Source organism: Artemia franciscana, chromosome 15 (assembly GCF_032884065.1).
Source record: "Artemia franciscana chromosome 15, ASM3288406v1, whole genome shotgun sequence".
Lineage (NCBI taxonomy): Eukaryota > Metazoa > Arthropoda > Branchiopoda > Anostraca > Artemiidae > Artemia > Artemia franciscana.
In genome coordinates this window covers 29,383,253-29,397,807 of record NC_088877.1, presented here as the reverse complement: position 1 = coordinate 29,397,807, position 14,555 = coordinate 29,383,253, and the positions used below count along the sequence as shown (strand labels likewise).

Below are 14,555 nucleotides of genomic sequence, written 5' to 3'. Positions count from 1 at the left end.
AGAAGTTACGCAATAACACGTTTTATTTACAAAAGTATAACTTACACTTTATTTTTTCGACTAAGGAATGACATAATTAAATTAAGGTTAATACAAAAATAAAAAAAAGTTCAGGATATAGAGTCTAAAATGCAGGCTTCAATTTGCTACTTAAACAAATTCAATGATGCAAGGGAATTACAACTCGTCCTTTAAAGCCTTTCTATTATTTCCGTCAGTTCAAAACCAATGCTCGTCACACCTACGTCTGTAATTGGACCATAAATTATACAAAAGGGTTAACATACTTAATACCTAGAAAAAATGCAAGGGTTTTCCGACACTCTTTTCCAACCTCCCCCAAGAAAAACGTTAACAGGTTTGCTCTTGTTTCTCTTGCTACCGTTTCTGCGGACGACTTTCCAATCGACCATAAAATCAGCTTATGATGGTCTGCAAGCAGGGCCGGATTTAAAGCTTTGACGCTTTTAGGCCCAAGTATTTTTACAGCTCTATTTTTAGTAAATTTTCTGAGAAATACCCAAAAATCGGGGGATGGTGGAAGCATGGAACAGAACGCAACCGATGAGCGAAAAGTAATGAAAGAGAGAGGTGATACCAAACCTTCAGCTACCATTCTTAGGAGACATCTGACAGTTTATAAGGCCACGGAATTCCTGAGTTGTTTTAAAATTACTTTTCTGTGAATAGGCTATGTGGCGGTGGAGTACACCTGGCACTTTGACGATAAATCACGTCAGTCCAGTTTTTGTTAAGAAAAAAAAAAAAAAAAAGAAGCAGAGTGGTTATTTCTTGCGGCCCTGGCATAGTGTGCGCCTAAGCCTGGGCCAAGTGGGCTTATTGATAAATCATTGCCTATCTACAAGTAGATTTCAAAAAGCTTATGTGCAAAACATTTTTATCAAAGGTAATTCAGATCTTGCTTTTAAGGCACTGGTTCATGTATCTACAGCCTATTGCAACTGTGACAAATCTGAAGTCCATGAAAGTTTTTATGCTCCTCCATGTGATCCGAATAAACTAATGGAAATGATCGATTTTTTAGATGAGGATGTCATTCTAGCAATCACAAAGAGGTATGATTCGTTATTTTACTACTAAAACAGTCTAGGTGACAACATTGCTTTATCATTTACTTTCTGAATGCTCTAGCAAACAGGGTAGTATAGAGGGTACTGTAAATACTCACCAAGAAAGTTGATCTTCAGCCATGATGTGGATGTCAGTGAAAAATATTGCAGCCTGGGTAAGGAACAGATTCACTCCATATCTTGAATCATCCCCTCGAACGTTCTTAACCATTGGATCAAAATGGGCGACCTTACTTTAAAAGTAGAATTCAATAAATAATGTTCAGCTCAAATACTTTTTATATATACAGCTTTGGTTTCTACCCCCCCCCTTAGAACAAATATTTGAATCTGGCTGTCAGTAATAAGCTAATATTTTCCTCTATTGCTTAAAAATATTTTGAAAAGAATTTGTTGATGCCATTGTCATCATAAGTGAAATTTTATTCATCAATCTTACTTCAAGCTACTCAATTAGCATGCTCATTGTCTGCATTACATGAATTAATTTGGTTAAAATTTAAATACACATTGGGGCATGAATTGGATTTGACAGGTTTTTGGTCGGTGTGCAAAAGTTTCATTTATTTTTCAAGGCTATTATTCTACTTTCAAGGGAATGTCTATATGTCGTCCTTACCACAAAATCATACCATGAATTATTTGTCAAGACAGTTCGAATTTCGTCTTTTAGCAGTAATGAATTGGTCGGACGTTTTGAAATTACCAAAACCACTACTACTCTTCTATGCTTAAAGGCTCACTGAAAAATTCTTATTAGTTACCATGGCTCCCGCATCTCTTTAACTTTCAACCAACCAAAAATAACGACTTTATTAAGATTTTGGAAAAACTGTCTTTCCATAGGTCTCACCATTTTAAAAATAACCTCATTCACCGATGTATTACGACATTATCAAAGCAACAAAAATCCACATGATATCAAAGTCTACAGAATACATGGAGGGAGCCTTGATTTAGATCGAGAAATCTGCCCATAAACGTACAGCACACAGTTCCAGGTAATAAGTTATACTATTAACAATTTAATAGACAAACTTAGATCTTTTTCAAAAATCTTAATGTGTAATTACTCCAGAATAAATTACTCAAATAATTCCAGTGAACGTAAATACACAAATCCTATAATTTGTTGCAAAAAATGTGCTTTAATTTCAATTGTATACGTCTGTGACAAACTCTTGTGGAGCACATTATTCCTCAAGTATACGTCAGAAGGGGAAGCCAAATAACCCCGCCCCACTTAAAGTTCTATTGATATCAATATTATTTGGCGTATATTATGGAGGTCACAGATTATGTGTCATATATTATATGCATATATTACACCACCAATTAAAGAAAGAAAATATTGACACTGTACCATAGCAATATTTTGCAAAACGAAAATAATTAATTCTAATATTAAAATAAAAGCAGAGGAAATCGATCCCTTTTTTGTTTTTTTTTGTTTATGCGATAAAACTTGATTAGTAAAAGTACACGTCTCATTGGATTGCTAAACTATTTTCACTGCCTCGAAAGGTAACTGTTCATAAGGATTTCGTACTGCTTACGGAATTTTCTATGTTAAGGGATTACGTTCCTCTGCGTTAAGCATAGCCTTTCATGCTAGTAAAAATTCATCAAAACATGATGGTAATCGTCTAAAATCAGCACAATCATCAGAAAGGCCATATCCAGGTGGTTAGGGGATTTACCCCCCCCCCCTGAAATGTTTGTCTGACTCGTGAAAATGTAACTAAAATGGATATAAACAAATTTTTATGCATTTTTAGGTTTTTCTTACATCCCCCCCCTACGAAAAAAATCCTTGTGTAAAACAACACCCCAAAAAATCCTGGATATGGCTCTGATCGTCAAAAGAAAATAGTTAAATAATTAGAAATATGGAATAGAGACTGAGATTCAAGCTCTGATCAAGCATGAAAGACTTTGAGGAAGTTCAAATACCTTTTTTAATGGTATTGTGATTACAGAGGAACCCATCCGAAATTTTTTATGATTTTTCTCATGGTTTTTATGGTTTGGAACACCAGGGAAGTCCGGTTGAAGCCCCAAATTTTCGAGATTTATCCGATGGTTTGTTGAGATCTTGGGAGGAATTTCTTCCATGCGCTGTGTAAGTAGGTATTATTGTAATGTAATCTTATTTATTTGTATTCTTAATGGTATTCATAATTATCTATCTTCTTCTAGGATGGTGGGAAAGCGACCCAATACTTATACATACACAAAGGCACTTGCCGAACACTTACTAATGCATGAAAGTGGACAACTTCCTGTTGCCATCGTTAGACCAACTATTGGTAAGTAAACTAAATCTGCTTTGTAGCTTTTCAAATTACATTTCCTCCTTTTTATTCATTTATTATTTCGATGTGGCTGATTTTATATACGTCACTTCTCCTTTTTCAACAAATATCTCCGAGTCTTAGTGAATAACATCCCAATTAATTCTCTCACTTCAGGAAATGACAGAGATTCACTTACAAATGACAGAGATGTATATTTACTCCACAGATGAAAAAGAGGACTGTCAATGATTAAGACTCATATGTGGAAAAGCCAAGCCATATTATTCTACCAAACAATTCAATTTTGTAGATTTCTTCATTTATTTAAACCAAAAAATCTGTTACTGTGAAACACTGAAAGCCTTAGTTTTCGGTGAAATTTAAAAGAGTTAACTGAACATCATATATTCGTAGTGGTGAAGCTTAAGTGTAAATAGAACTAATCTATAGAGTGGGAGAACCATCACCATAATTATAGTGTACAAATGAAGCGAAGAGCTATAAGAAAAAATGTTCAGTTTGAAAGATGGAATGCCATCTTTGTTCATATAATATTTCATGAAATAGTAAAATGATATTGGAATTCAATTATTAATAAATAATATTTCCGGCACACTCTACTGGTAACCACCTAGACTCCCATCGTCCCCTAGATGTCTAATTTCATGGATAATGACACCTGAAACAAAACATAGCTGTAAATATTTAGATAAAAAAGCAAACACGGAATGTTCAATCTTCCAAACCCACGGTCATTCACAGTTACGAGACCAAGTGGTTCCAGTTTTATAAATTGTATCGCAATTCTTGCAACAACTCTGGCAGTATTGTCTTTATAACTTAGATCCAAGGTTGCCTTTTTTGATACTATTTAAAATTGGCAACATGCTTAATTCGGAATTAAAACCTGCTTGAATCTGTAGTAGCAGTTCAAACGGTTTGCAACGTTTCTTCAGTGTTCCGCTCTATTTGTAAAATGATTTTGCCGCTAAAGCAGTGTTTCCAATTGCTGATCTCTGTTGCCCAAATTACCGGATTTGGATACCAGCCACTTTTGGTTGGAGCGAAGTTGAAATTCCTGGGAGAAGGAATTCTTCCTGCTGAAGAAAAACCCTCGTTTTTTTTGTAATTCCACTATTAATGTGTATGCTAATTTGTCTATTACTATTAATTTGTATGTTATGCTGTTATACTATTAATTTGTGATAACCTAGTCGATATGTTAGCAAATTGCAAATTTATATATAGTTTTATAGGAATGGTCCATGTATAGGACCTTTATAGGTGGATTGGGTCCAGGCTTTAAAGCTTATATTTGAACTTTCTATCTTAAAATTCGTCACTACCACTTAAATCAGTACTTTTGCCGGGCATTATGAACTTTTATTAAAAAATAATATTTTTTTTTAGTATTCACATTGGCCTTCAGGTTATGACTTCACATTTGACATTTAAAAAATTATTTAATTCAGGTTATAATTTTACGCACTAGACAATAAAAAAAACACAACTCAAGAATTACGAACAAATAAACGTTCAAACTTGATAAGTCCAGTTATTAGAGAGTGAAAACAGATACAAATTCTGGATATTTCAGCCACCTATACAAAAACCGTCATCAGCAGCAATACTAAAGCATAAAAGTTAAAAAAAAACGAATGCTAAAGCAAAACTGAAAGCTATTATTTTGTTCTGTATAAGTATGTTAGTTTTAATTTTAGTGCTTTAATATTTCTACTGATGACGATAGCTGTATATGTGGTCGGAATATCCAGACTTTTGTATATGTTTTTACTGTCTTATAATTGGACTTGTCCAAGTTTGAACGTTTATTTGTTCGTCATAGAAAGGCAGTGTGGTCCCGGGAAAACAATACCTAATTTAAGGTATTACGTCGAAAATAACTCAAGAATTATTGATACTTGAATGTCAATGTGTCCGGGATGTCTTGTTTTTCTTTGTTTTAGTTTTTTCGTATGGGAAATATTAACCTTGAATTTGTGTTCTTTTTAATTTAGCATATATCAATTTGTTTTATATTTTTAGTTACGGCAGCTGAGAAAGAGCCATTACCTGGATGGATCGATAATATAAATGGACCTACAGGATTAATTGTTGGTTGTGGAAAGGGTTTAATTAGAAGCGTATACTGTCAGCGGCAAATGATTGCAGATATAATACCAGTTGACTACCCTATTAACCTCATGCTCTCTGTAGCCTGGTATACTGCAACCCATAGGTACGTCTTTCTTATTATATTAAAAAAAAAATGGAAGAATTAAACAAAAGAATTTATATGAATTAATTATTGAATTATTATTGAATTAATAATTAACTATTGAATAAACCCTATTTTCTTCAGCTACATGCAACTCTTTCTTGTTATTTTGAATTAATAAAAAATAAACAGAGGTGGTAGAGGAACAAAAAATTTTTTTTCCCCTAAAAGTCTAAAAGTATGCTCATTTGTTCTTTTATATTTTTTTTTCCAGAAAATTGGGTATGAAATGGTTTGTTCTAACATTTTATTGTTTTCTAGGCTAAGGACATAGAAGATTATAAAAACTAAATTGCGCCTCTTCGAATTTAATTTTTATTTTAAAATATTTGAAGATTATACCTTATCTGTTCCTTGCATAATTAGGAAATATCCTTAATTTGCGGAAAGATCAACCGAATTAAAGTTTTACTATATATTTTTTCTACTGCATCGAAATCTGAGGGAAACCCGCAAAAATGTTTAGAAAGAAGATAATGTATTAAAATGTATTTTTTTTTTCGCCCGACAAGTGTCATTTCCCCTGGATATTTTGTATTTTTGCACTGTTTGCACATTTTTAGTCTTCTTAGGGATTGGGGGGGGGGTTGGATAAGGGGTCACTGCTGGAACATTTCCTCAGGTTAATCATAATCCTGAAACTTTCAAATCGGTATTTGTGTGTTTGTACTCTATGCATTTTTAGTGTACTCTTTGCTAACTAAAAAGTATATTCTGAGTGCTCTTGTTTCTTTATAGAGAAAGAAATATAACATTCCTTCGGGAAAAAAGGATGAAGAAGAAAAAAGGCTTGTTGGAGTGAGGGCTTTCGTGTATTGGCAAGTGTATTTTAGCCCCAAATCAAGTATTTTCCAAATTAGACAGTAAGAAAAAAAAAATCAGATATTATTGATACGCAAATGTGAACAGGGTCGAAATATAGGCGATAAAGCACAGTAAGTGATAAAAATACTGACAAAACCTAAGTTGCTAAAAAGCCACGAAGACAATTTATGCTCTATGAATTATGAGCACATAGGATTATGTAGTGTAAACTAATGCCTGGGGTGCATTATAGTCAAATATGTACATAGTCACATATGTATGTAGTCCCGCTTGTATAGATGCAATTTAAAATTTACGAGTCTATGGTATCAACGTTGAACCCTGTATGTTAAGTAAAGTTAACGTTAAAGCGTAAACTGTATGATTAACCAATCAGAATGAAGATTTAAAGCATAAATTTGAATTTACAAAAAAAACGGAGGCGTAGAACAGTATTTTTCCTATCTGAATGACGATAGCATTAGTTGACAATACTTAGGAATAAATTAGTGTCGATCTAATTTTCAAACCAGCTCTTGCCATTTCAATTTTCTGCTTCTGTAGTACAAATTTTTACGTTAACACCAAGGAAAAACACACACTCAATTCATAAATCTTGTTTTTTCTTCTTATTCAACGAAAGTGGCTATTATGTTATCCGGGCATAATGATTACGCAAAGCTTTTACCTTGACTTAAAGACAAAATATATGACAAGTGTTTGTTCATGGTTTCTATTTCTGAACAATTCGCCGCATAGACTCCATAGTCACTTTTATCTAAAGATCATTTAATTTATGTTCATCATCACTGGTATAAACCAATAAGTATAGCAAGTGTAAACAACTTCAAGTGTTAAAAACTTATGCACATTTTTGGAATATCCACGGTCAAGCATACAGAGTGAATAAAGCCACAAATATTTGTAGGGAAATACCGACCTCCAATTTAGTGAATTACAAAGCAAATTATTTTAGTTAATTGAAGCTCTAAAATAGATGTCAGAGACATTTTTCTGCAATAATAAAGGAGATATCTCCCTACAGTACCCTTAATTAGGCTTAGTGATGAGATATTCATTCCTACCCCCCCCCCCACGTTTACCCCTTAAACGCAATACAGTTTTGAATTTCATTAAATCTGGCCAATCATTCGCCTGTTTTGCTCGTGCGTTATGGAGAACGTGTTACTAAGGCAGTTTTACTTGCGGGGAATGCATTTGCGACCCCATCTGGGCACTTTTAAGGCGGCTGTACCTTGAATTCTTCAATTAAGAGTATTTTTAAAGCATTTTTTTAAATTACATGTTCCGTATATTTCAGCATGAAAAATAATGATTCGGAGCATTTTTATTTTTTGGCAGTGCTATCTTATGCTATCTTATGCCAGGCATCTTATTACACAGTTCAAACGTAATAATGTGCATAAGAATATTTGGTAAAATTCTATTTAATTGACTTCTTGCTATCTCGGAAAGGGTTTAGGTTAGGAAAATGAAACTTTCAGGGACGGGTCTTCAGGCTAAAGTGTGTCCCGGGAAGGTATTTTGAAGTACCTACCTCCGCTCCTTCTCCCTCTAGAGGGCCCTGACCTTTGATGACCTTTAAAAATATGTGTTTTATAAAAATGAAACCTTGCAAAATAGATCTTCTGCTTAATTGAAGTACAACAAAATTGTTTTCAGCTTCATAACTTTGCTCAGTCCCATTTTATAAGGTTTTAAAGATATGCAAATACATTTCCTAAATTCTGAAAAAAAATATTGATATGGCCCAAAATTCTACTCAAATAATAGGAATTGCATTTTTAGAACTAAAAGCAGAGAAAAAGCAACTGGTTACTGAAAATTAAGGTAAAATGTTGTTTTGTCAAAATTTCAATAGGTATAGACCTGTCATGTAGGCAAATTTCAGGGCCCTTTAGAGGGAGAAGGAGTTGAGGTGGGTACTTTAAAATACCTTCCCAGGACATATTTTAGCCTGTAGACCCATCCCTGAAAGTTTCATTTTCCTAACCTAAAGTCTTTCCGAGATAGCAAGAAGTCAATTAACTAGAATTTTACCGAATATTTTAAGCTATATTCTAATTGGAAGTCAATCAATTTGGACTACATATTATTTTCTTATTGAATATTCATAACGTTTTCTGTCATTGTTTTTTTTTTTCTAATCGTTTTATTTGCTTTGAATTGAACAAGCTAAGACTCGTTAGAGGGCTTGGTTTGACTAATAGTACTCAAATGTGACTAAGACTCAAGTGAGGGCTAGGTTTTGACTAATACATGTTTTAGGTAATTTTCATTGATAAGCGGCTTTTTAAAGTATTTAATTTTAAATTACAACAATAAAAACATGCACCCCTTAAAGTTTGATAAATACATTTTGCCCCTCTCTCTTAATATTTTTTGGATTTACGTCACTGGGCTTGATATTCAAATATCACAGTTGAAGTAGTCAGACTGCCGTCTAAACTCAACTGTAATTCTATTAAAATGTACTTTTTTCTAAAAACAGTTTAATTTATTGTATTTTGGTTTACAATTTTACTTCTACAGGAAAAAAAAAATAATCCAACCATAACCTGTTTTGTTCTTTAAAAGATTTCCCTAGAAATAAAAAAGAATCAGTCACGACATAGCAAGACGTTTTTGAAAGTGAAAGTAAATAATTTCATTGATTTTTAATTACGTTCATCTTTTTTGACAAATCTTGTCAAACTTGTCTTACGTTCATCTTTTTTGACAAATCCCTTTTTCTTCTTTTTTGACAAATCTTAACAATCATGTTCTAATAATAACGATTAGCTTAGCCAATCAGGGAGAGTGCTTTTTCAGAAATATTTCCAACTACACATTTTTCCCATTGGTAGCTCCGAGGTAAAAGAAAACTTATTAATCTAAATAATTGTCTCAATTCTGAGTCGTTGATGCTTCCGTATAATTTGGTGTTCGAAATAAGAAAAAATAGGTTTGCTATTAGAAAAATACAGAAAGTTATAGTTTAAAAAGTAAATTTCAATTATGTATCTATATGTATATATAAATAAGTTGTCTGTGTGTGTGTGTCGAGTGACGTCATGTTTGTGTGTCGACTGACGTCATGTTTGTCGACTGACGTCATTATAATGATTGAGCTGTATGCGTCATGAAGTTGTTTGTCGACTGACGTCATGTTTGTCAACTGATGAAATTACATACCGGGACACCGGGACACAAATGACGACCGGGACACAGGGAATATAAATGACGACCGGGAACCTCAAAGAGAAATTACAGACTGGGACACCCGGACACAAATCACGACCGGGACACAGGGAATATAAATGACGACCGGGACCGGGACACAGGGATTGTTCGAATAGAAATTGCAGACCGGGACACCGGGACACTCAAAGAGAAATTACAAACTGGGACACCGGGACACAAATGACGACCGGGACACGGAATATAAATGACGACCGGGACACAGGGACACATCATTAGAATAATGAGGTATAGATCTGAATACGGATTGTTTTTCCCATGGACAATTATATGTTGCATGTTCAAGAGTCAGTAAACCTGACAATCTATTTATATGCACAGACAATGGGACAGCGAAGAATGTTGTATATTCGCATGTTTTACGTAGTTAAAAACATATATATATATATATATATATCATGAAAAGAGAAATCATCAATGCAACAGCGAGACAGAAGGAGAAAAGGAAGACTGTTTTCCTAAATTAGTGATTAATATAGACCAGCACTTGAATGAGGCCTTAACCCTACTCATCCATACAATCACATAGGTCAAACAGCATAGCCATACACAATCAACCATAAAGAATAATCCATGGACAGGCAGTCATGTCGTCAATAAGTATAAGTCGTCATATATATATATATATATATATATATATATATATATATATATATATATATATATATATATATATATATATATATATATATATATATATATATATATATATATATATATATATATCTTCTATATATATAAAAATAAGTTGTCTGTGTGTGGATCTGTGGATCTGTGGATCAGGTGTGACGTCGTGTTTGTCCGCATATGGCGTCTGAATTATTTCACACTAATACAAAAGAAGAAAAAAACTAAAAAAGGTAAAAACTACAAAAAAAACTAAAAAGAAAAAAAAACTAAAAAAGTTAAAAAACTAAAAAAAACTAAAAAAAGCTAAAAATCTAATAACTAAAAAAAAACTGAAAAAAATAAAAAAAGGCAAAAACTACAAAAAAAATAAAAACTAATAAAAAAACTAAAAAAGCTAAAAAACTAAAAAAACTAAAAAAAACTAAAAAAAGGTAAAAAACTAAAAAAAACTAAAAACTAAAAAAGAAAAAAACTAAAAAAAAGGAAAAAACTGAAAAATAAAAGAGAAAAAGAAAACTAAAAAAATATGAATAAATATATATAAAAATAAGTTGTTTGTGGTTTATGTCTGTCTGTCTGTCTGTCGAGTGACGTCGTGTTTGTCCGCATATGACGTCTGAATTATTTCACACTAATACAAAAGAAGAAAAAAACTAAAAAAGGTAAAAACTACAAAAAAAACTAAAAAGAAAAAAAACTAAAAAAGCTAAAAAAAACTAAAAAAAACTAAAAAAAGGTAAAAAACTAAAAACTAAAAAAAACTGAAAAAACTAAAAAAAGGCAAAAACTAAAAAAAAACTAAAAACTAATAAAAAAACTAAAAAAGCTAAAAAACTAAAAAAACTAAAAAAACTAAAAAAAGGTAAAAAACAAAAAAAAACTAAAAACTAAAAAAGAAAAAACTAAAAAAAAGGAAAAAACTGAAAAATAAGAGAAAAAGAAAACTAAAAAAATATTAATAAATATAAAAAATATAAATATAAATATAATATAAATTAGCAATCAACAAAGCACCGAGACACAAATGACGACCGGGACACAGGGAGTATAAATGACGACCAGGACATAAGTAAAAAAAAAAAACTAAAAAAACTAAAAAAATGGTAAAAACTACAAAAAAACTAAAAACTAATAAAAAAACTAAAAAATCTAAAAATCTAAATAAACTAAAAAAGAAAAAAAAGAAAAAAGGAAAAAAATAAAGGAGAAAAACAAAACTAAAAAACGAATGTATATACAGACCGGGACACCGGGATACAAATGACGACCGGGACACAGGGAATATAAATGACGACCGGGACACAGGGACACAACTACAATGGGGACGCCGGGAGGCACAGGGGGATATAAATGACGACCGGAACACCGGGACACAAGGAATATAAATGACGCCCGGGACACTCAAAGAGAAATCACAGACTGGAACACCGGGACACAAATGAAGACCTGAAAATCTATTTATATGCACAGACAATGGGACAGCAAAGAATGTTGTATATTCGCAAGTTTTACGTAGTTAAAAACATATATATATATATATATATATATATATATATATATATATATATATATATATATATATATATATATATATATATATATATATATATATATCTATCTATATTCACAGGTGGGACATAGGGACACAACTACAATGGCGCGTAACTAATATGGCGCATAACGACTTACGCGCGCGGGGGGGCTTGGGGGGGCGCGAAGCGCCCCCACCAACTAGGTGTTGGGGTGGCGCGAAGCGCCACCCCAACAGCTAGTATATATATATATATATATATATATATATATATATATATATATATATATATATATATATATATATATATATATATATCTATTCACAGGTGGGACACAGGGACACAACTACAATGGCGCGTAACGACTTACACGCGCGGGGGGGCTTGGGGGGGCGCGAAGCGCCCCACCAACTAGGTGTTGGGGTGGCGCGAAGCGCCACCCCAACAGCTAGTATTAAATAATCCGATGTTGATCTCTTAACAGAAATATGTTATTCCTTTAACTCGCTTAATTCAAAAAAATTAAGTCTAGTGTTAAATTATGATAGTAATACGGATATATAGCTTTGGATTTTTGATAGCTAAATTATTCTAATTAACTTCCTTCGATCAAAAATTTATTCACAGTTCATATACCTTATACAATCTAATTATTAGTGTTTGAATAAACAGTTGCTCATACGTTTTAAATGAATTCCCAGAAGTGTTAGGTTCAGGAAAAGCTTGATTGATTCGATAGAACTTATATAAAATTCATTGTCAAATTATGCTTCGAAAATTCTTGTGACAACTTCAGATTTGATTCCAGTCAGAGAGTTTTCTTTCAAGTTCGAAGTTTCACCTTGAGGTAAATAAGACCCTATTTCAGGGCAGATTTTTCTTTTATATAATTTGGAGTAAATAAGATTATCAAAAACATTACAAGTAGGCATTAGAGTTCTTAACCTGTAGAAAATAAGTAAAATCGGTGCTGACTTTTTGTAATGAAAAACGTACATGTTCTTTATACGATTGACACAGACGGAGATATGTTAGTAACGGAAGACATATCTGAAAATGTAATATTCTCACAAAAAAACAAAGGCCGTGTTCAAAGGATCTTAGACAGGCACGTATGCAATGAGGGGGGGGGGGTGGTGGTGCTGGTTTCCCTCCCCAAAAATATTCGAGTTCCACGAATCTTCTGGGACATATAATTGTCTGTATTATTGGTCCGTCCCCAAATTCTAACGTACGTGCCTGACTGAGGATTTGAACCCCTCCACCAAGTAATTCAATCTACATGCAAATTTTTTTTTGTTATTTAATAGCTAAGAAAAACAGTCCTTGGAATTAAAATCTCTCCCAGGACTCTAATCCTAGGATGGAGTTCTAGGTCTCCAGGTTCTGAATTTTCAATCAGCAGTTGGAATATTGAAATAAAGATAAAATTTTGTCACTTGACGATCGTAAGAATTATGAGCTGTGTAAGATTTTACATATACTGATTTCCCTTCCTGGCTCGATAGATAGATAATTTTTTATTTCCAACAATTACATAGTCTCGGTTATGATTTGCTTATTTCGAGTAAGAAAACTGCGATGGATGTATATTTTTTTATTAGATATTTAATATATAGAGGTGGTTAGGGGTTAGGCTAGGTATTTAATGTAATGCGTTTTGCGTGGCCTCTTTTCCACAGTTCTTTGTCATTGTTTCCATATTTTGTTTCTTAGGTATTATATTATCATCATGTTTTGGCATGATGTGAGTGCTTTCTGTTTTACAGACAAGTGCCAAAATTCTTAATAAGAAATTCACCTTTTGAAGAAAGACTTTTTTTTTGTACGAATAATAATAAAAGTTTGAGAATTTTGGTTTTACATCCAATAGCCTTTATCAACGGGCTCATTTGTCAATCGGCACATCTCTTAACGAAGGTTCTGATTTTCTGTTGTTGAAAAGTTCTGATTTTTCTTTTCTTCTAATAAACCAAAAATCTGTTTCTACCACTGATGTGGACCTTCTTTCAGAGTCACATCTCGGTTGCCTCTAATCAGTACCAAAAAGGGTCTATTTCTCATGTTTTTTTTATTGTCTATTGATTCTGTAAAGCCTTTGAGCTATTGCAAACAAGAAAAATTTCGTAACTGTTATGCGATCCAGCAAATCTTGATTGTCCAAGGGCAGATACTGTTATAGTAATGTATGGTAAACCTTGAATTAGTAAGGATGTGTTCGGTTTATTTTTTACTTCCTGTGTGGTCAGGTTTATTTTCGTTAACATATTTGATCAACTGCATCTTACGTAAGAAAAAATCTTCTATTCCTATGTACTCTGGATGATTATACCTTTTTTCAAGTGTTTACAATTTGGATAAGACATATTTGAAAAAAAAAGAATTCCAAAAAGGAGAAGTCATTTATGGTTTTGTGTCAAACATTTTTAGGGATCTACTGAGATCCTTTAAAAAAAAAAAAAAAAAAAAAATACGAAAAAGAGAAGTCATTTATGGTTTTGTGTAAAACATTTTCAGGGATCTACTGAGATCCCTTTTGAAAAAAAGAATTCCAAAAAGCAGAAGTCATTTATATTCATCATTTATGGTTCTGTGTAAAACATTTTCAGGGATCTACTGAGATCCCTTTTGCTCTATTTCATCGCCAAGATTTTCAATTATT

General features: G+C 32.7%; 1 protein-coding gene across 4 annotated transcripts in view; it reads left to right on the top strand.

The window, feature by feature from the left end:
* The window catches only part of LOC136036299 (putative fatty acyl-CoA reductase CG5065), a 103,447-nt gene that overhangs the window by 76,364 nt on the left and 12,528 nt on the right, over positions 1 to 14,555 (top strand). For all 4 annotated transcript variants that reach the window (XM_065718448.1, XM_065718451.1, XM_065718450.1 and 1 more), the window contains 3 exons: positions 931 to 1,076; positions 3,291 to 3,400; positions 5,435 to 5,627. In XM_065718448.1, coding sequence (XP_065574520.1) covers positions 931 to 1,076; positions 3,291 to 3,400; positions 5,435 to 5,627 — 449 coding nt within the window. The remainder of the gene's footprint in view (positions 1 to 930; positions 1,077 to 3,290; positions 3,401 to 5,434; positions 5,628 to 14,555) is intronic.